The 22,608-nt window shown below is 36.5% G+C and overlaps 4 protein-coding genes and 1 non-coding gene across 15 annotated transcripts; 1 reads left to right on the forward strand and 4 right to left on the reverse strand.

Annotated features, from left to right (window-relative positions):
* Nucleotides 1–142: 142 nt before the first annotated feature.
* Nucleotides 143–6,859, reverse strand: LOC105968652 (putative LRR receptor-like serine/threonine-protein kinase At1g07650). 10 transcript variants are annotated; one of them, XM_088811579.1, is made up of 25 exons: nucleotides 6,495–6,859; nucleotides 5,572–6,351; nucleotides 5,239–5,416; nucleotides 5,029–5,100; nucleotides 4,875–4,943; nucleotides 4,721–4,792; nucleotides 4,549–4,620; nucleotides 4,371–4,442; nucleotides 4,202–4,270; nucleotides 4,060–4,131; nucleotides 3,853–3,924; nucleotides 3,690–3,761; nucleotides 3,495–3,563; nucleotides 3,264–3,329; nucleotides 3,093–3,158; nucleotides 2,959–2,994; nucleotides 2,800–2,840; nucleotides 2,335–2,711; nucleotides 2,060–2,255; nucleotides 1,834–1,974; nucleotides 1,632–1,750; nucleotides 1,332–1,542; nucleotides 1,009–1,246; nucleotides 765–915; nucleotides 143–663 (listed from the first exon to the last, which is right to left on the reverse strand). In XM_088811579.1, the coding sequence occupies exons 2-25, from the start codon at nucleotides 5,762–5,764 to the stop codon at nucleotides 331–333; spliced, it is 3,057 nt and encodes a 1,018-aa protein (XP_088667705.1). In that variant the 5' UTR covers nucleotides 5,765–6,351; nucleotides 6,495–6,859; the 3' UTR covers nucleotides 143–330. The 10 variants fall into 10 exon arrangements, with proteins under 10 accessions (XP_088667705.1, XP_088667710.1, XP_088667706.1 ...); XM_088811584.1 differs by having other exon boundaries at nucleotides 5,302–5,416; nucleotides 6,249–6,351; nucleotides 6,495–6,821; XM_088811580.1 differs by having other exon boundaries at nucleotides 5,029–5,199; nucleotides 5,302–5,416; nucleotides 6,249–6,351; nucleotides 6,495–6,821.
* Nucleotides 6,860–6,918: 59 nt separating this feature from the next.
* LOC105968653 (putative LRR receptor-like serine/threonine-protein kinase RFK1) lies at nucleotides 6,919–13,102 on the reverse strand. 2 transcript variants are annotated; one of them, XM_012993284.2, is made up of 24 exons: nucleotides 12,646–13,102; nucleotides 11,942–12,116; nucleotides 11,755–11,826; nucleotides 11,611–11,679; nucleotides 11,451–11,522; nucleotides 11,292–11,363; nucleotides 11,094–11,165; nucleotides 10,942–11,013; nucleotides 10,780–10,851; nucleotides 10,628–10,699; nucleotides 10,468–10,539; nucleotides 10,307–10,372; nucleotides 10,111–10,176; nucleotides 9,884–9,946; nucleotides 9,739–9,786; nucleotides 9,607–9,650; nucleotides 9,154–9,530; nucleotides 8,880–9,075; nucleotides 8,633–8,776; nucleotides 8,375–8,493; nucleotides 8,075–8,285; nucleotides 7,754–7,991; nucleotides 7,510–7,660; nucleotides 6,919–7,427 (listed from the first exon to the last, which is right to left on the reverse strand). In XM_012993284.2, the coding sequence occupies exons 1-24, from the start codon at nucleotides 12,737–12,739 to the stop codon at nucleotides 7,047–7,049; spliced, it is 3,018 nt and encodes a 1,005-aa protein (XP_012848738.2). In that variant the 5' UTR covers nucleotides 12,740–13,102; the 3' UTR covers nucleotides 6,919–7,046. The 2 variants fall into 2 exon arrangements, with proteins under 2 accessions (XP_012848738.2, XP_088667714.1); XM_088811588.1 differs by having other exon boundaries at nucleotides 11,942–12,201; nucleotides 12,334–12,891.
* Nucleotides 13,103–13,622: 520 nt separating this feature from the next.
* NIP1;2 (NOD26-like intrinsic protein 1;2) lies at nucleotides 13,623–16,112 on the reverse strand. The gene is made up of 5 exons (XM_012993911.2): nucleotides 15,756–16,112; nucleotides 15,390–15,614; nucleotides 14,999–15,196; nucleotides 14,678–14,739; nucleotides 13,623–13,886 (listed from the first exon to the last, which is right to left on the reverse strand). The coding sequence occupies exons 1-5, from the start codon at nucleotides 15,897–15,899 to the stop codon at nucleotides 13,661–13,663; spliced, it is 855 nt and encodes a 284-aa protein (XP_012849365.2). The 5' UTR covers nucleotides 15,900–16,112; the 3' UTR covers nucleotides 13,623–13,660.
* Nucleotides 16,113–19,393: 3,281 nt separating this feature from the next.
* Nucleotides 19,394–19,467, reverse strand: TRNAI-AAU (transfer RNA isoleucine (anticodon AAU)). The gene has a single exon. It is a non-coding gene; the product is annotated as a tRNA-Ile (tRNA).
* Nucleotides 19,468–19,516: 49 nt separating this feature from the next.
* On the forward strand, nucleotides 19,517–22,558 carry LOC105969043 (uncharacterized). Its single transcript, XM_012993766.2, has 5 exons — nucleotides 19,517–19,735; nucleotides 20,110–21,411; nucleotides 21,495–21,695; nucleotides 21,814–22,009; nucleotides 22,141–22,558. Exons 2-5 carry the CDS (start codon nucleotides 20,182–20,184, stop codon nucleotides 22,323–22,325), a joined length of 1,812 nt encoding a protein of 603 aa, XP_012849220.2. The 5' UTR covers nucleotides 19,517–19,735; nucleotides 20,110–20,181; the 3' UTR covers nucleotides 22,326–22,558.
* The last annotated feature ends 50 nt before the right edge of the window (nucleotides 22,559–22,608 follow it).

Below are 22,608 nucleotides of genomic sequence, written 5' to 3' on the forward strand. Positions count from 1 at the left end.
CAGTCCTTTTCTTCCTTCTCTCCCATGTCCCCCCTACTTTTAATCTTTCAACATTCTTGTGCTAATCACAATTACATTTTTCTCCCCCAAAAAAAAAAGTAAATAACTATAATAAAATTTAGGAGATTTAATACAAGATCAATTTTAGAGAACCCCACATCTTACTAACTAAATAATTAGTTAATTAGCCTCGTCTAATCCCAAGTAATCCAATATAAGCAATCGATAATACGATACGTAAAATTCTTGAAATATTATTCCATGCAGCCGATTGGTCACTAAACATCATCAAATGAGTTTATGACCCGTGTGCTCTAAACATCAATCGATCTAGAGGGAAGTGTCAATTTCCCTCGTCGAAGATGTGGCAACAAGTGTCTGAGTTTCATCTAGATCGGGATACAATTCATCGTACTTTTCTCTAAGTGCTTGAAGCTTCATTTCATTGTCGGAAATGGCTGGATACATATTAAACTCCTGTATACTGATACGACCACGAAGCATGCTAACAACCTCGGACATTGTAGGCCTTAGTGCTGGAGATGGACTTGTGCACAGAAGAGCGATTCTTATCATTTTCTCCGCCTCGTTTCTGTTGAAGTTCGAACCCAGCCTGGGGTCCACTATTTCCATCAAACTCCCTTTCTTCTGAAGAACAAGAGCCTGATAAAAAAATAAAAAAAAATAAAAAAGAACGAAAAATTACGATTTTGAGAATGTGATATACATTTTGGATGTTGATTCTCTAGATTTGTTCTTCTTACCCAGTCAAGAAGACAAACAAAATTCTCACTGGGCCGATATTTCATGATGTTTTTTCCAGCAACGATTTCTAATGCCACGACACCAAAGCTGTACACGTCAGCTTTATACGTCAAGTAACCCCATAGTGCATATTCTGGAGCCATATAACCACTGCGAAATGAAAGAAACAACGACTCTTGAATATCATATATTAACTAAAGTAACAACAACATCACAATAATAATGCGAGAAAGTGAAACTGACATAGTCCCGGCAACTCTAGTGGTAATGTGGGTGTTCTCTTCTTCGTCAAGTTTGGCTAACCCAAAATCGGATATCTTCGGATTAAGATCTTCGTCGAGAAGAATATTATTTGTCTTGATGTCTCTGTGGACGATTTTCAAAGTTGACTCTTCATGCAGAAAGGTCAATCCTTTTGCTATGCCTGTACAAATCTTTTGCCTTGTTGGCCAGTCCATTTCCAGCTGCGATTCCTCTGGTCCTGTACTTGACAACGATATGAAATTTTATATACCGGATAAAAATAATCAGACAACGATAAAATCCAAGTGAGTAACGTTATTTACCGAATAGGGCTCGGGCAAGATTGTTATTCTCCATGTACTCGTAAACGAGCAGTAACTGATTTCCTTCAATACAGCATCCGTACAGTTTGACGAGATTTGGATGATGTAAACCAGAGATCATGCCGATTTCGTTTACAAACTCCCGATTGCCTTGTTTTGATTTGGAAGAAAGCTTCTTCACGGCAATAATTTTACCGTCCAACAATGTGCCCTGCAATTAAGAATAAAGGGTCTCATTGATATTTAAGATCATGCCAAGGCTATAGCCCAAGAGATATCGAAGTTCGTACAGATACATACTTTGTATACAGACCCAAAACCACCTTCCCCAATTTTGTTTGCAGCATCAAAGTTATTTGTGGCAGCTCTGATTTGTCTATAAGTGAAAAACCCGGTTTGCAAATCTAGTCCTCTCAACTCTGCAAAAATGAACTGATTTGAGACGCAAGTTTTACTTTTAATTGAACTCCTAAAAAATCTCCAAGTGTCGTATCTGCATCACCTTGTTCTCTTGAGATCCTGCCTACTATATATCGATACCACCAATAATAACTGATAACTGCAAGAATGAGAAACGAGGCCGACACAGATGCTCCTATTTCGATGGCAGTCTTCTTGTTTCCTTTGCTTGGAGGCTTAAAATCTACATAGAAAAATGAAATGCAAGAATCAGTTCCAAAAGAAAATAAATTTAAAAGATGATAACAGCAATTAATAGACAGTAATACCAGATTCGACAGAAATAGCAGATATTAAAGGGCCATAAGTTCCTCGGACTGGGACAGCTGTTGTCCCCTTTCCAGCATATTGAAAACGTATCTCGAGGGTTTTGTTTATCACAATTGCTTTAAAGTTTTGTACCACAGATTTGTCAACTCCTTTTGCCTCTTGCTCGATATCAAAATCCTTCAGTCTCCGTTCTCCCTGCATGAAACATAGAGTAAAAAAAAAATAATAACAAAAGAATCAACCGAAAAAACTGCACTGAATTTTGTAAGAATACCTGAATATACACATCAAACATCCTTCTTCCAAGACTTTGGAATGACTGATTATTTCTGAAAATTGTCTCCGCAAAGTGAAGTGTCACAGTGTAGTTTCCATTTGCTAAGCAACGGCCGTAATACGTGAGTGATATAGGGGAGAGCCGAGCAGTTGTATACAATTCAGAGTCGTTCATTCTAAGAACAGATACGTTTTTAGCCAGATAGTCATTCATAGTTGTGTTACGGCCCCAAAAGTCCCCTGTACTACTAGTTCCCCAGTTTGTTTTTCCTGGGACAAACTTTTCTGAACCTGCGGATGCTTCATCCGCATCAAATTCTATGTTGCCAATTTTAGTCGCTTTTCCACCGCAATTAATATGAAATGAATAGGAATCTGCCAAAAAAATCAAAATCTGATAAGTGTCATCATATATAACGTTGGATTGATATTCAATTGAGAAACCTATAAACTGATGTCTCACCATCTGAACAAGGCAAGCTCTTCAGGCATTTCCCAAGTTCTCTGCATTAGTTCGTAGAAGAAAAGCAAAAAGAACATGAAAGAATAAATAGATTCACAAAATGAAGCCAGAATGAATATCATCTAAAAGCTACATGACTTGCAGCTTTTAACAACTTACTTGGTTTTTCCCCCATCGTAGCTTCTGAACAAGTTTCTGGATACAAGAAAGGTTTAAAAAAATGAAAATAATAAAAACCAAGATTAGATCACAAATCGTAAAAAAGGCAAGGCGTGCGTAAAAATAAGGCTCACAGAGTTTCCCGACAAGTTGACGGAACAGAGCTCTCACTAAAGTTGTTGTAAGAAAGATCAATTTGGCTGCACACAAGTAAATTCTGTCAGATTCTATCTCCAGCACTAGAAATCAATTGATTAAAATATTTTATATTTTGATTATTTTCAGGAACAATTGAGTTGACATACTGTTTAGTATCTCTGACCTTGATCCAATCTGGAATTGGCCCAGTGAGAACGTTGCCAGACAGATACCTAACCATTGAAACGAAGTCGAACATACTCAAATAACTATGTGTTTAGCAAATTAAGTCAATACCTATGCTAGGTTCTGTAAAATTGAATCGAATATGAAAAGTTAAACAGTTCCTGGAAATCAAGCTAATGGACAAAATAGTTTGTAATTAGTAAATTACATACATGGTCTCCAGTTTTGCCAGACCTTCAAGATTTGGAATCAGGCCTTCCAACTTGTTGAAACTCAGATCCCTGCCAGTAAATAATAGGTTTATTTCATAATCGACTTCGGAACAATGTGAAAAAACAAATAAAATCAATATAGACTAGAACATAAAAGAAAATTAAAGAAAAAAATGAACTGGGATTGAGAGTTACAAAGTCTGCAACTCTGACATATTTGCCAAGTAATCAGGAATTTTCCCCGAGATATTGCAGCTCCTTAACATTCTGCACAACATAATGGCTTTTCAATTAAAATGTTTCAAAAAAATGAAATATCAAACTCCCCAGATGGTTTTGAAAGTAAACTTTTACTCACAACTTCCTCATTCCTTTCATGTTTCTTATCTGTGGAAACGATGAAGCTCCTCCATTCAAGTCACTGATCCTTCTGCAGATATGACATTCACAAATCACAGTAATTCATTATCACTGGCTACTTTTGAGAACGAAAAAATAATAAATTAAAATATAATCCATAGACATGTCAGGGGTAGTGTGGACTGTGGAATGATATATAACTCACACTTCAGTTAAATTCTTCAAGACCGAAATGCTAGAAGGTATTGGCCCTTCAAACCCACTGGCCTGTAACTCTCTGTCAGAAATGCTTATGAATTAGACTGAAAACAAAGAAATTTCGGATAATATGTCTGAATAGAACTTACAACTTTTGGAGGTTTGTCCAACTCTCGAAACTAGGTATTTTCCCAGTGAAGCGGTTGCTGCTAAGCCTACTGCAGTGCTCCCAGAGTATGATTTATCAGTTTAACAGCACAACTAATAGAAAACAATAGCATTTTTTCCTCCTGTCAAAAACAGCACACATATACTTACAGTTCTGTCAGATTCTTGAGATTATTTAGTTCCATAGGCAATTCATCTGTGAGATTATTAGCACTGAGAATGCTGCATTAGCCAAAAAGAAGAAAGCTATTAGGTTACTATGGATGTAAATGAAGACTCAACTTTCAGTAAGTTCATCAAATCAGATAAGTCGTCAAAAAGGTCTAACAGGTTGTTTAAGTTGGTCAGATTCCCTAGCTCAGCTGGAACAGCCCCACTAAAAAAGTTGCTCTCCAGGCTCCTGAAAATTGAGTATTATCAAATTAAATCGAAAGCTCGACATTGTCCTTGTGTGCACTATCATAAAAAGGGGAGGGGGGAGAGATAGAGAGTTTACTTACAGATATACAAGCGTAGTAAAATTCCCCAAGTATTTCGGTATGGGCCCAGATAAGCGGTTTACAATAACAGACCTGCAGAATCTTCCTTTCTTGATAAAACTACAAATTGAAATAGTACAACATTGTCCAAGATTAAGAATCAAGTGAAGCTCACATGTACTCCAGTTTCGTAGATGCCCACTCCCGAGGGATAGTACCATTAAGGTAGTTACGGGTGAGGTCACTGCAACCAATAGACATGACTTCATCAAGAATCGAGAAACGGTTATTATACGTGAACATAGCGTAAAAAATGATAATTTTCATACATTTTCTTAAGGTAAGGTAGCTTTCCCAGGGAACGTGGGAGGACACCTGCTAAATCCTGTCCTTTAAGGAATCTGTTAAGAGAACAGAGGTTTCTCTCTCGGTAAACATTCTCCAAAAAACCATAGATGGAAGCTAGAGAATATCTCATAGAATTTAACGGCCAAAACTGACTACAATTAATGAAGATTTTGATCAGCAAGAAAACTTACATGCTTTCTACATGACATACTTTATCAGGGTATTCACAATTACAAATGACAGAATTGTTGTACCATGGCATGTCTTTCCTAGGTGGAGTCGTCCAGTTTGAGTGGTTAGAACAAGGATTTAGGCTAAAGTCCCAATCCTTTTTGCCCAACTGATCAGCTATTTCACGAAGAGCATTCTCTGCAAGTTTAAACCCATTACCACCACTTAAAGATGAATGGACACATGTTCAACAGAGGCATTGGTCGAAAAGAAGTTAAAATTCAAGCAGAAATAATTAAAGAAAAATATTATCGAGCATTGCAACAACAAACAAGAAAACTAAAGAACCTTACTTTCTTCCTCGGGGAGATAGCCATTCTGTGCTAAAGTAATTTTTGCTTGCAGACAAAGAAATATCGTTAAGGTGTACATGAAAGTGAAAAAGGTTTTGGGGATATTAAGAATTGTCTGCATCTTAATTCTTGATCTTAATACGAAATCTATTAGGCTGACATATTCATGGTGGAATGTATATATACTCAGCATGAGATATTCAGTTAATCCCTTTAGACAGGTAGTGTGACTTTAAAATAAGGTGGGACCTTCAATAATATGGTTATAATTCCAAAATGTTGACATTGATTTTATTATTATATTTTACAAACACCGCTAATTTTGTTTGTTTTCTAAATTTCGGGACTCGGATATTTTCATATATTCATGCAGATTGCAGAAATATTAGTGACCACTGTTAATATTAATAGCCCCATCCCACAGAGTGCAATAAACTTTACCTAGTTACAGATAGAACGAAAAGGACCTGGTGAGAAATTTGGCTAAAAGACAATACCTAAAGAGGTGACCATATCTTAATTGTATCACATGAACTGTTTGCGATTTTAAAGATATAATTCCTTCCAGAGTTGCATAATTTTCCTCCACTATTGCCTATAACTAATTCTACTTTTGAGCTACAATTAAATTATATCACCATCAAAGTATCAAATTAATATATGTAATTAGTGCTTACTATCAGTAGTAGCCTGAAATCAAACTGAATATGCAACGTTGGGCCCTCTCCCAGACTTTTCCATCCAATAACAGTGCCAGAAAGACTTGAGATCAGAACAAAACTGGAAATAAAATAATAAATAAATAATTGAAAAAAAGGAGAAAAAAAAATCATAAATGCGTTCTCAGTAGCTAAATCATCTTATCCCCCACCAGAAGACTTCTCTAACATAGGAAAAATCAATAATCAATATCGAATTCATACCATATAAAACAAGGGAACCCGCGGTATGAGTGGAACTTCCACTTTTTTTGCCGCCGTCGTCTTCGACCTAATTGCAGCATCCCAATTAAATGGATTCAGATTCAAACTCCGATAAGACGCCATTAACGAGTGTGCGAGGATTGCTTAAACTGTAGTGGATCGCTTTGATTTTGTTAATTACACTGATTTTGACGGTGCGATTTGATGCTGGAAACAGGAAACAATCAAAATTAATTTCACCAACTGGGTCGATTTATTACTGCTATACGCAGTAAAAACGCGTTTAAGGCTTAATTAAGGAAATTAATCTTTTTCAAGATACTACTATTTACTGATGGCGGTTTTAATTAGGAAAATTGGTTGTTATACTGATCAAATTTTTAATTTCCATAATCTAAACTTTCCTCTTCCTTTTTAATAAATGTTTAAAGAACAAAAAATTGACCTAATATAATTTCTGATTAAATAATATTACAGTGTTTTTTTTTATAAACAACAACATTAGCCTTACATGTACCAGTAAATGTGAAAGTAATTACAAATTTACAAATATCAATGTAATACATTATCTCTACTAATCTCGTTAAAACCAGACGTGGACGAAGAAAAAGCTGGATCGGTTCGTACGGCGGTCGAATCCTGCGACGGGGTCCACGTGGAGCTCTGTTTTTGCCTATCTTGGTGGAAATCTTTCATAGCTCTAAACCTGACGTCATTAGTGTACGTGCTTCCCTCGGGAATCGAATCTGGTATATCGATTTTCCCTTCGAGCATTTGCACTACCTCAGTCATTGTCGGGCGCACAGACGGTGTCGCGTTCGTGCACAAAACTGCTATCTTCACTACCCTCTCTACTTCCTCTCTCTTCATGCTCGAACCCAACCTCTCGTCGATTAGTTCGTCGATTTTTTTACTTTCTTGCAAGTGATTAGCCTGTCGTATATCATATTGTAACTTCTATTAGTATACACTAAAAATTTAAAATTTAAAAATTAAAATGGTTTTGGTACGGTACCCAATCGAGAAGGCAAACAAAATTACGGCTCGGCATGTAGTTGTTGTTGCTTTTCCCACTGACGATTTCCAAAATCACGACCCCGAAGCTGTAAACGTCTACTTTGTCGGTGAGGTAACCCCATAGAGCATATTCCGGTGCCATATATCCTCTTCATCAATCCACAAGAAAGATTGCGTTATTTTTAGTGACGGGTATTATTATTTAGTACGGCGAAATTGAATTAGAAAGTCGACCAACTTACATTGTGCCAGCAACTTTGGTGCTAATGTGAGTCTTCTCGTCTTCGTTTAGCCTAGCCAATCCGAAATCCGATATTTTAGGGTTGAGATCTTTATCCAGCAACACGTTTGTGGCTTTAATGTCTCGATGGACAATTTTCAGCCTCGATTCCTCGTGTAGAAAAGCTAGCCCTCTTGCGATCCCGATACAAATCTGGAACCTTGTGGGCCAGTCCAGCATCAATTGGCTTTCCTTCGAATCTGTAAGTATTGTCATTCATTGTATTAAGGCACAAATAATATAATGCACCAACAAATATTTTATGGAATTTAAAAAAAAATACCGAATAAAACATGTGCAAGGCTGTTGTTATCCATATATTCGTATACCACGAGCAACTGATCTCCTTCAATGCAGCACCCGTACAGCTTCACGAGATTTGGGTGCTGTAAACAAGAAATCATTCCGATTTCATTCAAGAACTCGCGGTTGCCTTGTCTTGATTTAGACGAGAGCTGCTTTACGGCAATTACAGTACCATCGGGTAGTACACCCTGCATCAGAAAAAGAAAAAAAAAATCACGAGAACGGAATTATAAAAAAAACTTGAGTAATCCTTTTCCGTAATTCGTAAAATCAGCACCTTGAAAACTGGACCGAAACCACCTTCTCCAATCTTGTTTGAAGGATCGAAGTTGTTAGTAGCAGCTCTAATTTGTTTCAGAGTGAAAGCAACCGTTTGGAATTCTAGACCTTCAAATTCTGTCAAAAGAAAGCAGAAAATCGAGCCTTTTTTTTAATTGAATTTTTGCAACTCCATTCACATTTCGGATTGCAGAGAGATATACGAGTATGTACGATTTAGATCTTATCGAACCCATTTTTTCTTTATCAGCAATACCTTTTCCACGTTGTTTTCTGCCTTTTAAGTAACCTTTCCACCAAAGGATGCTTAACATCAAGAAAATAACGCACACCGCCACAACTGGAGCTACGATATAAGCAGTTACATTCTTCTTCTTGCCATCTGAACACACTTTAAAGTCTGCAAGAGAAACGAATAAATAAAATATTTAGTGAAAAATAAAATAAAAAAATAAAAAATGAAGCTTTACGGAAATTAATCTGAAATAGATGAAAGTTCTCACTTGGATTAACTGAAATGGCCGATACGAGAGAACCATAATCTCCTCTGTTAGGAATTCGTGTAGTCCCTTTACCAGCCCAGTAAAAACGGATCTCCAGTGTACTATCTGCCACTGTGGCATTGAAGTATCTAACGACGGGCTTTCGAACTCCACGAGCTTCGTTTTCTATATTGAAATCTTCCCAAACTAATTTCTCCTGATATCAGAAATTACTATCAGAAAAAAGTTTAACACCTTATCTTGGTAATAATTACATCGAGTTCGAAAAAACAACCTGGATGTATATATCAAACATTCGCCTTCCAAGACTGTGATACGTACTGTCGTTTGCGAAGAGTATTTCGGCAAAGTGCAAGCTCACATTGTAACTCCCATTCTCCAAGCAATAATGGAAATACGTAAGTGAAAGAGGGCTGAGGCGGGCCCTACTGTACAAGTCGGGGAGATTCGTTGTCGATGTAGTTACGATAGAGCGTGAGTGTTGGTAAATAGGTTCGTCTATGAAATCACCGGTGCTAACAAATCCCCAGTAGTTATCACTTAGGAATCTTGCGGCATCACCTCCGGTGTCTCCTTCGTAAATAACTCTCCGATTGCTTTCTTTGAGATTCAAATTCTCTCCACCGCAATTTACATGCAACGAACATTTATCTGAAAGCAAAACGTAACATTCTTGATTATAAAATTCCGGGCTCTAAAATTCTGCGCAAAATCATAGAATACTTACACTTCGGGCAGCCTACATCTCTGGTACATGGAAGGATTCGTTGTCTGTTGAATGTTAAGAATACGAGCATTTATCACGACAGATGCGTTCGAGTATATTACTAAAAGCAGAAAGAAAAAAAGTGCTTCTTACAATGTATTCACTGTAGATGAGCCTTTGAACAAGTTTACGTTCCGATTCCTGCACAGGAAAATACAGTATTAACTTATCACCAACATAACAAAAGTTGGAAAGTCAACTGCAATATAATAGGGAAAATTTTAACGGCTTCTCTGACATATTCGGTTGACAAGCAGGTTCGTCAGGGCCTTGCAGAGTAAAATTATTGTACGATAGATCACTGCACAAAATCAGCAAGCTAGTTATTCTCAGGAGATATCTAAGTAATACCGAGTGTCACAAAGTCGGCGTCTTTTCAGAGTCGACGCGATATGATTTGGAAAAAAACCAGTTGCATGATGAAAACGAGAAGCCAATTGAGAAATGTAAATATGAAAAACTTACATGTTGCTTCCATCCTTCATGAGTGCATCAGGTACGTTTCCACTCAGCATGTTTCCAGTCAGAAACCTGTTTATCGGAAATACGACACATCCTATCACATTATTTGCAATTCAATCAAATCCAATCAAGTGAAAAAGAGAAAAAAAAAAAAAAAAAAAAAAAAAAAAAAAAAAAAAAACAAGAAATCGGCACTCACACAAGTTTCAGATTTCTCGCAATGTGATTCGGGATCGTCCCGACTAACTTATTGAAACTGACATCCCTGTCAAATATCATAGAACACAAACGATAGTCAATAAACCGAAACTAATTCAATTATCGAAGAATAAGAACGGTAGTTATAGTTAGGTCACTCACAACATCTGCAGAACCCTAAGCCTCCAAATATACGCCGGGATTTCTCCAGTAATGTTACAGTTTCTCAATATCCTATATCCATGAATGTACAATTCAGTAGCTTTTACGAAACACGAATAAACCAAGAAGCATCGCAATTATACAGTGTTAGTCATCGTACAATGTTGCTAAGCCTGTAGTACTCCTTAGCATCGGAAATTCCTGAGCCGGTCCTTTTAGGTCACTAATTCTCCTGTATACAGAAATTCCATCAGAAGATCGTTTAAAGTTAAAACCAGTGCACATATACCGAAAGAGGGAAACAATACTCACAAGTCTACTAACATATCTAGAAGAGATATGTTTACGGGAATCGGCCCCTTCAGTCCACTTGCAAACATTTCTCTTCATCGAACATTAAGTAAACAAATGTTAGAGCAAGAATTTTATGAGAATATTATATATATAGTACCTCTGCGGTTACAGAAATCTTACAGTTTAGTTAGCTGTTTCCAGTTCTGGATAAAGTCGGGTATTCGTCCACTTAAGTTGTTGTCATTTATCCTACTGTAATGAGAAAAGAAAACGTCGAACATAGCATTACTTTAAGAGGTGAAATTGAAGAAGTCGGTTATAAGTGAGCTTACAAGTCGATTAAGTTTGTCAAATTTGAAAATGATGTCGGCAATTCCCCTGTTAGTTGGTTTGAGGACAAGATCCTGTAATTTAATCAACAGGGTAGCAAATCGAAAATGTGAGTTATGGTTATAACTTATAAGCAGCATATTCATATATTGAAAATTAAAATAAAATCGCTCGTTTAATTAGCAACATGAATATCTTACAGAGTCTTTAAGTTCATCAACTTCCCCATACCAGGAGGAATAGCACCTGAAAATCGGTTCGCCTCGAGATTCCTAATCAAGAAAAATGACAGTTGAACTCATTTCAATAATACATTATGTAAGTAATACAAATCGAGATTAATTAAAGCGACGACGTACAGGTAAGTAAGGCTAGTGATGTTTCCCAATTCCTTCGGTATTTGTCCCGATAAACGGTTTACAAGGACAGATCTGCATACAAACTCTGCCAACATTGTTAATGATCGAAAAAACAAAAGAAAGCATTACAACTTAGCCACACGAGCAATATAAACCATACATGAAATCCAACTGCAACGAAGCCCATTCTCCTGGAATTGTGCCGGTGAGAAGATTGTAAGCAAAATCACTGACAACAAACGAAATATTCATCAAATGTAGCATATGAAAGACGGCATAAATCACTGAATTCTTGGGCTCTTACATATATTCAAGGTAAGGAAGTTTCACGATACCAGGAGGGAGAGTTCCGGGAAGATTATAACCCTTGATCACACTACAATAAGCGGAACATGAAATTAAATCGTTAAAATCCTTGACATTTTTCAATAAGAATAACACGAAAAAATGCTGACTAGATAAAGTTACGTGATTCGGAATTGAAAGTATACATTTTTGTAACATGGCAAACGGTATTGTTGTTATAGTTGCAATTACATTCAACATATCCCTCGGAGCCACTCGGGGGCGTAGGTGAAACACCAACCATATCCAATTCACATAAATCGGCATTGAAACTCCACGATGTCGAACCCATTTCTGAAGCAATTTGTTGGAGAGCAATCACTGTTGACAAAAAAACGAACGAAATCACAAGTCGTTAACCTTCGTATATGATTACGACATCAAATACGAAATAAATTCCGTTGAACTAAGCAATATGATGAGTTCCTTGTTAGACTAGTAAACCGAAACAATTTACCCCGTATACAAGCTGAAGCATGTTATATGTAATATATTTACATAATTCTATATAAAATCTGTATACACAAATTAAATGAACTTAGTAACAGTACCCAATTCTTTCTCGATTGAGAGGCCGTAAATTCGATATCTATTAATTTGTCGATTTCTTTCATCACCATGAAAACTAAACAAGACAACTTCAAATATCACTACAAAAACTTTTAATTTCTGTGCCATTGAATCTTTGCTTTCATTAAATTTTGATTCTCGTTTGTTCTTCTTTAGTCATCAGCAGGAAATTAAACAAAGTCATTAATTCAATTCAACCTAGTTTCTGGGCACCAGCCCAAAATGCACAAACTTAAATAAAATAAGAATAAAAAGGGGAAATCAGTTACTATTTACTAACCCTCTTCCTGCGGCACCTGTGATTCCGACAACCTCAAAAACCCGAAACAACAAACGGCAAAAAACCAGTAAACAGCAGTTTCTCTGAGAAGCATCTTCCCCAAACATCAATACTTCAGAATTTTGCTTGCGCAAAGCATGTATTTACAGCGCGATGCTAAAATTAAAGTAAATTATACTTTTTTACATACATTAGCAATTTAGCAGTGTGTTTATTATATATGTGAACTGCTAACTGTGCGCTTATGTATGAAAGAAAAACTGTGCGCTGGTTTGAGTCGGTCCAAAAAAGCAGATTGATAGAGAGAGAGAGAGAGAGTAACAGTAACAACTGAGATAAAACTCCATCCTTAATTTTGTTTGTTTGAATAATAAAGGTGGCTATTATGGGTTATTTTTTCTATATTTGTATTTTACTGTTTTGACCCGATTGAAATCCGGATTAAAATTGTTGGTATAAATAGAAATTGGAATATAATTTTCTTTTGCTTTGTCATGATATTTAATTCAGATTAATTAAATGTAGTTGCATACTTTGATTATTCAACTCTGATAACGAAACGCTGAAATTTATGCTCCAATCACGAAAAGTCGTAGTATCTGACTATCTGGAACTAAATTATTATTTTTTAATTTAAAATATATAATAATATTATTAATGTAATTGTTGGGAAAAAAAAGTGTTTTTTTTTAAACTAAAGTTGAATATCGAACAAGAAGGGTATTAATGTAAAATCGCAAGCCTGTTAACCAACCAAAGCGCTGTCGCCGACTCAATTAATAACCGTCAAAATTTCTACGTAGATGCTGTAGAAGATAATTTAGATAATTGAACTAATAATATTTCATTTTTCATTAGAAAAGCAATCGAAATATTGCTTCACGTGGAAAATGATTATATATCATGCATATTAATTATTTTTATTTTCTTTTTCTTAATGTATTTATATATATATTAATATATAAGTTACACGGAAATAGAAAAACACACATAGAGAGAATAATTAATTGATTAATTAGTTGGAGGAATTATTGTTGCGGGAAGAGGTTTTGAGGAAAGAAGCGGTTTTGGTGATTTCACGGAGCGGTTTATTAGTGAACCGGATAATATTGTAGACCCATGCCCCGGATATTGCCCCGGCAGTTGGGCCCAACAAGTAGATCCATATTCCTTTGTAGTGGGTTGATACTATTGCTGGGCCCAAACTCCTTGCTGGATTCATTGATGCCCCTGATATCGGCCTGCATTCATTCAATACCCAATTTTACTCAATCAAATCCCCCGTTTGATTTTTCAATTACCTTTCCAAGTTTGTCTTAATTAATTGTGGGGTAAATTACAACCCCCTCCTAAAGTAAAGTGTAATTATAAAAAGACCCCTCATATTTATGAAATTAGATCCAACCCCCCGTAGTTTGTCAATCCTTACATACATACCTCTACCAGAGGGTGTTAAATCTACAAATTGAAGGGGTGGATGAAATTATATCAAAATGAAGGGGTTTTTGTAAATAGATCTTAACTAAGGGGCAATTGTAATTTACTCTTAATTGGGAAAATCTTTGATTTCATGCAATACAAAAGAAGATTTACTGAAAACTGATTATAGAGCGGTGGCACTAGGCAGAATGTCCATACTTATACACCAAATTTGAATTTTTTTAAGTGAACTATATGGCAAGTATACCCATCAATCAATCCGTTTCAAAACCAAATATTTGGTTGTCAGCCATCGGGCATCGACCGATCCACAAAAATTGGGTATAGGCAATGGTTTTCAAATTTGAAAAAAAGAGCAAAATTTGTTTGTCAGATGGGTCAGATTTTAGGCCGATAATCGACCGACCTAACTCAGTCACAACCCTACACTGTATGGTTTATAAGCAAATCTCGAACCATGCATGTATTAGACAAGTTAGGCATACCAAATCTTATATCTAGTTTTAATCTATAGCGCCTTAGTTTAATTTCTTTAATTAATTTTATTGCTTGTTTTAAGATTTGATGAAAAAAATTAAATAATGTAACGTACCCGGCAAACATGACATTGAGCAAAACGGTAGCTCCAACGGCCAGACCAGCAAGCTCTCCAATCTGCACCAATCAAAATTCATCTAATTAAATTAAATTAATTAATTACGTCATTTTCATGTTAAATAAGATTATGAAAAATATCATAATCATTAATGACTAATGGTCCCGTTCATTGATTTTATAGCAGTATTTCTAGATACAGTAGGGGAGGGGCCTATTAAGTAGATCTTCCAAACTAACAGCCAAACACTACCTTGTCTAAAAATTAATAATTCATACTATAATAAATAGAAAAAAAAAATTAATTATTATTACGTACAGCTCTGTTGTCCGTGGCAACACCGGAGATGACGAACATGAGGTAGAATGTGATAATAAATTCCACCACCAGCGACTGCACGTCGCTGCCGGTTGGTAGGGTTCCGGCGAAGTGATCGTGGGTCCCACTGAATAGCAACCGTAGGGTTCCGCTTGCTAGGGTTGATCCCACCACTTGCGCCGACACATACGCCGGCACCTAAAAAATAAATATCAAGTATAAATTTAATTTGGAAGAATTTTCCAAGTTCTCGTGTGAAAGTTATTAATTAAGTCAACGGTTGACCGGTCAATTTGCGTTGACTGGTGAAGTGTTACAGAGAGGAGAAAATTTGCACCAGTTTTTTTGTCGGATGATTTATTTGTAATAATGATTGATTAATTAGTGGTACCTGTTTCCATGGGAACCTCTTGCAGGTGGCGAAAGCAATGGTTACGGCGGGGTTGAAGTGGGCGCCGGAGATGTGTCCGACGGAGTAAACCATGACCATGACGGCGAGACCCCAGACAATGGATATTCCGGGGAGGGTCACCACCTTCTCCTTGTCGGAGTTCACCACCACCGACGCACAGCCGGCAAATATCAAGAAGTACGTCCCCAGAGTCTCCGCTATTATCTGCGGCGTTTCATTAATTTATTATTTAAGAGAGAGAGAGAGAGAGAGAGAGAGAGAGAGAGAGAGAGAGAGAGAGAGAGAGAGAGAGAGAGAGAGAGAGAGAGAGAGAGAGAGAGAGAGAGAGAGAGAGAGAGAAATTACCTTTTGAATAAAGGGTACAGTGAGAAAGATACAGGTTGAAGAGTTTTCAGTAGTGTTCTTGGAGTCACGATCATCGTCTTTTATGTTCACCGCCACACCATGGTTACCGTTTGCTCCGCCGCCTGATAATATCTGATCAGCCATTATATATATTTATATTTATTTCTCTTTACACAAATTGAAGTTCCAGAAATTGGGGTTTGCAGAAATATATGGGGGGAGTGAGGAAGATGCAGATCAATTTATGCTTGAGTTTTTCTTTGACTTTTGAAGGGCGTAGATCACTGCATTTGACTATTACCTATTTAGGTTAATTTCTTCATCATTAATTTCTTTTTTTACATTTATCAGTTTATTCGATTTTCAATTTATAATTAATTAATTATTACTCTTTGGATATATCGTTGAAAAGTGTGGCGCCTTTATTTTGATCTCGATGGCATTGATGGCTACCTCAACAACCCCACCGGAAATACAGAAATATTATATATATATATATATATATATATATATATATATATATATATATATATATATATATATACATATATATATATATATATATATATTGGATTTATACCAATTGAATGAAATATTTTATTACGCTTGTTAATAATGGTTTCATAATTCTTAGTATAATCAACTTCCAATTAGGTGGGGATCGACAATGGATATTTGTGAGTAGAGCGGCTTATGTTGTTTGATTATGTGCAAGACAAATATATATTGCCAAAACCAATAAAGAAACACAAATATTAATTAATATGTAATTTCTTGTTCTTGGAATATTCACTTTAATTTGTTATACATATGTTTACGTGGACGTGGTTTATATGTATTATTGCAATTGGCATAAAGCCATAAACTAAGTACAGGGACGATCATGATTATATTATATATAGCTAAGTATATACAACATTATTTTAGTGTATATATTGAAGAAAATATTATTAAATTAGTAGTATTTCTACATAATACAAACAAGAAAATCATGGACAAGAAACAAGCATTCGGTATTGTTTTTTGATTTTTCCTTGTAAATTAAACTAGCACCCATACAATTAGTTCTATGTAGAAAAAAACAAATTTCAAGAATCATGATATTTTGATTGCTAAAACTAAAAACAAATTTCAAGAATCATGATATTTTGATTGCTAAAACTATGCACAAGCCGACAAAACGGAAATTTAGATGCTACACCTGGTTATTTACACCGGTTGGATTTGAACTATGGATTTGATTAAATTATTACACACTAAACCCACATACATATGAATGTGCTTGATTATGTGTAGATCTATGGTTTAAATCGATCCAGTATAAATAACCAGGTTTAGGTTTCCCGAAAAATCAGATTCATGCAATTATTGCAAAACTTACTTATCCATAAATGGACAAATTCCATTTTCCAAGCTGATTAGTTGGTGAACAACTGCTACAAATTTACATAGCTTCAAAACCAAGGAAAACTTGATCTTTTAAAATTGCATGTAACTGTGACTTAGGGACCAATTAAACAAAATTTGGTGGAATACTGTCATATATGTACCCATTAAATTGACATGTTTTATTTATTTTTTTATTATTATTTTTCTTTTTAAATATATGTATTGAAGATATTTTTACATTAATTTAATTATGTAAATTAGATGGGACATAGTTCTCACCTGCATGGGGCATTTGGCAACCAACCTCTTAATTACCCCTCTTGTGCCGATTAGATTCCAGCACCTTATTTTGACTAGGTAAGCATTATCATACGTAATTTCTTATTTTGTTTCTTTAAATTATTAATGATAAAAAAAGAAAATAAAAAAGTCACTTTTGTCTTAAAATTAACAGATTAAACAAATTTTCTAATTAAAGAAACAAGCGGAAAGGGGTGCCAAAATTGAGTAATCTTAACATTTATCTCAGCATAGGAAATTAATGATAATTTAATGACCCATTAATTAATCAGTATTAGCCCCACTCAAACATCTAGAAACTCAAGATTAATTAACAAAGAAATTAAACCACCCCACAATTACTGCACTCATAACCCTATTTTCTTCGCTAGGGCACGCATGCAAGGCAAGGCAAACCAAAATTCAACTCGCATGCAACAATCCACTAATAGTAACTGTAAATTACCACTAATATTCTTGTAATTATCCAACGTTTTCACACGGGTTTCTTGCATATAGTTGATACTTTCTCATGTGAAAGAATTCATATTAAAAGACCAAAACAAAAAAAAAAAGGACTAATAATTACAAGTTGGTTTGGATCCCATGATTCGTGAGTGATTTCAACTGGCCGGCGTTGACCGCCCGTGAGTGAAGTCTTCCTTTTTCTTCCCACTATTATGGGAGAGTTTGTGGGCTTTTGTCTCGTTAATCATCAATTCATCACTAATTATTGAAATTAATTCAACTCGTTCAAACTCACAAGATTTCCATTTTTGCTTCTACGCTGAATGAATGGAAATGGGCTTGGACTTCTATAGGCACAATTCACAAAAGGGAAAATGATTAACAAAGTGAACTGACGATACTATCCCCGCCAAGATCTAGTTTCTTTCTCTCTCTCTCTCTTTTGGAGACCTGTCAAGAAATGTTGGTTGGTTACAAAATGTATTATCGAGTTCGATTTGAGTCCGGCTCGATTAAAGCTCGTTCGAGTATCAAACTAAACTCCAATACAAATTAAAAAACTCATAAAATAAAAACTTCGCCAAATGCCAACATAAAAAAACTCTTTGTTGAAATCCATATATATAAAACCGTAATACCTTAAACTTAAATATAATACAACAAGACATACATCACCAATTACAAGACAGGCTCACAGCTCCTAATTAATTCAATAAAATTAAAATCTATGTTTAGTACAAAATCACCTCGAAAAAAAGATTACAAATTAAAACAAAAAAAAGGGATTTTTTAATCCAATCAGAATTCACAAGTAAAGATCTGGGAGGGCAGTCGGGAAGCTTCCGATTTGGGAAAGCAAATATCGTCTAAAGCGTCGCTCCGGCACCATCGGCACTTCAGATTCTCACCGCATTCGGATCTCGACTCCATTTCTCCGCAGTCGCGTTTCGGGTCGACCCGATTAGCAGCACTCTTTGTTGTCTTGTTACCGGTGCCGGAGGTGGATAATTTTGGGCCGCGGATATGAGTACGAGCAACATCATCGGGAACGACGGCGGCGGCGGCTGATGGGCTACAGACTCGAATTAAAATAGCGATTAGACATAAATAAACCGTTGCGAATTTAATAATTGACATTAATTAATCTGGGTGTAAGAACGGAAAGATCCGATAGATCGGACTTGGGTTTCAGTAAACAAAGAGTGAGGAATTGAGAATAAGAGTGTGAGGGGACTGGGAATTAATTCAGGATATATTTGTTGTAAATAATTTTTCACTTGGGAGTATTTTATAATTTACTCAAAATCAAAGGGTAAAATTGCAAAACTGGAAACAGTTTGTTATTTCCTTATAACCGAAGGGCAAAATAGCAAACAACTTTTCCTCTGAGAACATTTTATAGTTTACTAAAAACCAAAGGGTAAAATTGCAAAAATGGAAACTGTTTGTAATTTACTTAAAACAGAAGGGCAAAACAGTAAATGCATATAAAAACATATTATTGGCCCATGCAGGTATCGAACCTGCGACCTTCGCGTTATTAGCACGACGCTCTAACCAACTGAGCTAATGGGCCTCGATGTTTATATTTTCATACAATGTATATTATTACAGAATCCCATCACGATCAAAGTGGCCTAAATTAATCGGAAACCAGTGTCAACTCCTTCCCCTGTTCTTTTTCCTTTTCTTGTGGCATCAAAATTTTCATTCTTTGCATATTGGTTTAGCAAATCCTTTTCTGGTGAAGCTGCCGTTTTCCACTGATCGGGGTTCAGATGTTAACACGAATTTGCAATCGAAGCCTCTGAAATTCAGGGTTAGCGGTTCCAATTTCTCCGCCGGTTGGTCCTCCTTTTTTATTTTACCTAATGAATTGGTTGATTTAAGCTGTAATCCTTTATGTAGTTATAATTTTCATTTCATCAATTTTATTTTTGGACGCATTTGCAGCTGTTCGACCTAATTTTCCTTTTGTTTCTAAATGTTTGTAAACGGAATAGATTGAATTTTTGCCCAATCGTCTTCCTCTCATCGTTATTCGGTGTTTCAGAAATTTTTTAGACTCCATTATGTTTAATTTACTCATGTTTCTTTATGGAAAAACATGTTATTCATAGATTAAAGACTAAATTCAAACCTTTCAAGAACAAACACTCTTCACCTTGTGTTGTGTTGTGTTGAGCTGTGTCTGATGATGACCTTTTGCTGATGTTAGGGTTCTGGGTTTCCTCCAACAAAGAGAGTGATTCTTGCTAAATAACCCATTGCCGGTTTTACTAGCCAAAACATGGCTTCCCATGGGGCAGAAGACGTTGAATCGTTTAAAGAAGACCATGGGGAGGATATCTCGGGTAGCAAATGCTTTGTCATCCAAGCTGAAGAATCTGTTTCCGACGTTTTATTTCAGAACGAAGAGCAGGAGAATGATGCAATAGCGAGTCCCGTTAGCGAACATTATGAATCGGAAAAGTCTCGTATTGAATTGGCTGAAATTGCAACCGAGGCCCATATGGAGCAGAAAGAATCTACGTGTCAAAATACGGTGGAAACTGAACAACTTGACCCTGAGTCTTCACCTGAGAAAGGAGATAAAATGGTTCGAGAAATACCTAGCACGAAGGAATGGGATCCTCAATTAATTGCGAATACTGACAAAAAGAGCAATGTTCTGGATTCCGAAATGAACAATGTGACTATTTGTGGAGCTTTATCGCCACAAAGTATTGAAGCTGGTAATAATCAGAAGGGGGATTTGAATGTCTCGAATCTCAAAGAAGGGAAGTACTTCTGTTATGATACACCCCTACATGAAGAAACTGGGATTTGGATACCTGTTTCTGTTCCTCCGATGACTGAAAACGAGCATGAAGAATGGACCAGGGGGTTCTGCTCGAATGGTGGATACATTCCAGAAGAAGATATGGGTTGGAATCAATTTATTGGGGAAGATAAAGAATTCACCATGTGGGATGTGGTGGTGGAGATGTTACTTGCAGCACGCGGGAAAGTCAATGCTCTTGCTTCTGGTGATATTGACCAAATTTCGTGGCTGTCGACTCACCTAATCGAGCAAGCGTGGAAGGAAATGTCTCAAACCCTGACAGAGGCTAATTTCAGCAACACCCAAGAAATTCTTGAATCGGAGCCGCCAAAATGGTTGCCAGATAGTTCAGCTTCTTCCTGTATGCTTTGTAGCGTGCGGTTTCACCCGATCATGTGCACGAGGCATCACTGTCGGTTTTGTGGAGGAATCTTTTGTGGCGAGTGTACCAAAGGAAGGAGCTTGTTGCCCGAGAGATTCCGTACCGGGGACCCACAACGTGTTTGTGATGTATGCTTTGTGAGGCTTGAATCTGTGCAGCCGTACTTAATGAATCAAGTTAGCCGTGCTGCTCAGCTTCCGACGCATGATTTGACAGACTTGAGCACTTTAAGATCCTGGGTGAATTTTCCATGGGGACAGACGATGGAGTACGAGATTTACAAGGCTGTTAACACAATCCACGGTTATGCAAAGGTATGAATTCGACCCTTACGTTTATACTTAATGCACTTTCGTTTTGATTCAGTAAGATTCCCTTTTTGAATTGAGTTTCTCAGGTTGGTTCGTTAAGTCCCGAGAAGAGAATTCCTGAAGCCATTTTAAAAGATGCGAAAGGACTTGCAATACTTACGGTTGTGAGAGTTGGAATGATGGTCACGTATAACGTCGGAACTGGACTGGTGGTTGCTCGTCGGGAAGATGGTTCGTGGTCTCCACCCTCTGCCATTTCTTCCTTTGGCGTAGGCTGGGGTGTCCAGGTGCAGTAAATTCGAACTTCCGAGAATTATTTTCTTATACTAATGAAATTGTCGTTTCCTTTAAGTTTTCGATTTCTCGACAAGTTTGGCTTCAATTATTGTCGAAATTGTTGTACAGGCAGGAGGAGAGTTGACTGACTTCATCATCGTATTGCGAACAAACGAAGCAGTGAAAACCTTTTGTAGTGATACGCATTTCTCAATTGGAGCTGGTTTGAGCGCTGCTGTAGGAACCATAGGACGTACCGCAGAAGCTGATATGAGAGCTGGTGCAAGTGGATTTTCTTCCTGTTATACGTATAGCTGCAGTAAAGGTTTTTATCTTCTATCTCGCCTATCTTTGCATATTCTTACAACTTCTCCCTAAGTATATGGATTAATGTTTTATTTTAGATCTTTAAAGATTTATAGTTTTGGCTTAATCGTTGGGTCTCGTAAAATGCAGGTGCATTTATTGGGTGCTCTCTAGAAGGGAGTGTGGTCACCACTCGAGTAAAAGAGAATTCAAGATTTTATGGTACGCAGTCGATAAATGCATCGGATATTCTTATTGGTTCGTTGCCTAGGCCACCTGCTGCAGCCACTCTTTATCGTGCGCTAGGGGACTTGTATCTGCGTCTCGAGAAATAAAAGCGGAATTTGGTGAAAGGTGTTTACTGTTTATATGTGAATTTTAAGTCGGGTGATTGGGAAATTCCCACATCTTTGTGAAGAATCGCTTTGTAAATATTGTCATTGCTGTTAATATCGTAACCACGATTCTTTAGTTGTATATAATCAATTCTTGTACAGCAACTTGTGCCTTGCATTTCCTTCAAACAGTTTCAGTGATTGCTTTATTAAGGAAAAATGGATTTGAATTTTGTCTGAGTGTCAACATGTCTTCGATACTTTCGTTTTATATTTTCATTTT

The sequence above is a fragment of the Erythranthe guttata genome, chromosome 13, assembly GCF_056151865.1.
Source record: "Erythranthe guttata isolate IM_541 chromosome 13, IM_541, whole genome shotgun sequence".
Classification (NCBI taxonomy): Eukaryota; Viridiplantae; Streptophyta; class Magnoliopsida; order Lamiales; family Phrymaceae; genus Erythranthe; species Erythranthe guttata.

What these genes read in the sequence shown, in the direction of transcription:
- LOC105968652 (XM_088811578.1), bottom strand. Translation starts at nt 5,764, where the DNA reads ATGCTGAGTATATATACATTCCACCATGAATATGTCAGCCTAATAGAT. An exon ending in GAGCTTGCCTTGTTCAGATG is followed by an intron (nt 2,712 to 2,799) that starts GTGAGACATCAG and finishes TTTTTTTGGCAG; the next exon opens with ATTCCTATTCATTTCATATT. An exon ending in TTGTTTGTCTTCTTGACTGG is followed by an intron (nt 664 to 764) that starts GTAAGAAGAACA and finishes TTTTTTTATCAG; the next exon opens with GCTCTTGTTCTTCAGAAGAA.
- LOC105968653 (XM_012993284.2), bottom strand. Translation starts at nt 12,739, where the DNA reads ATGCTTCTCAGAGAAACTGCTGTTTACTGGTTTTTTGCCGTTTGTTGT. An exon ending in CCTGCTTGTCAACCGAATAT is followed by an intron (nt 9,787 to 9,883) that starts GTCAGAGAAGCC and finishes TTTCCTGTGCAG; the next exon opens with GAATCGGAACGTAAACTTGT. An exon ending in AGATGTAGGCTGCCCGAAGT is followed by an intron (nt 9,531 to 9,606) that starts GTAAGTATTCTA and finishes TTTTGCTTTCAG; the next exon opens with ATAAATGTTCGTTGCATGTA.
- LOC105969043 (XM_012993766.2), top strand. Translation starts at nt 20,182, where the DNA reads ATGGCTTCCCATGGGGCAGAAGACGTTGAATCGTTTAAAGAAGACCAT. An exon ending in CAATCCACGGTTATGCAAAG is followed by an intron (nt 21,412 to 21,494) that starts GTATGAATTCGA and finishes TGAGTTTCTCAG; the next exon opens with GTTGGTTCGTTAAGTCCCGA. An exon ending in GCGTAGGCTGGGGTGTCCAG is followed by an intron (nt 21,696 to 21,813) that starts GTGCAGTAAATT and finishes ATTGTTGTACAG; the next exon opens with GCAGGAGGAGAGTTGACTGA.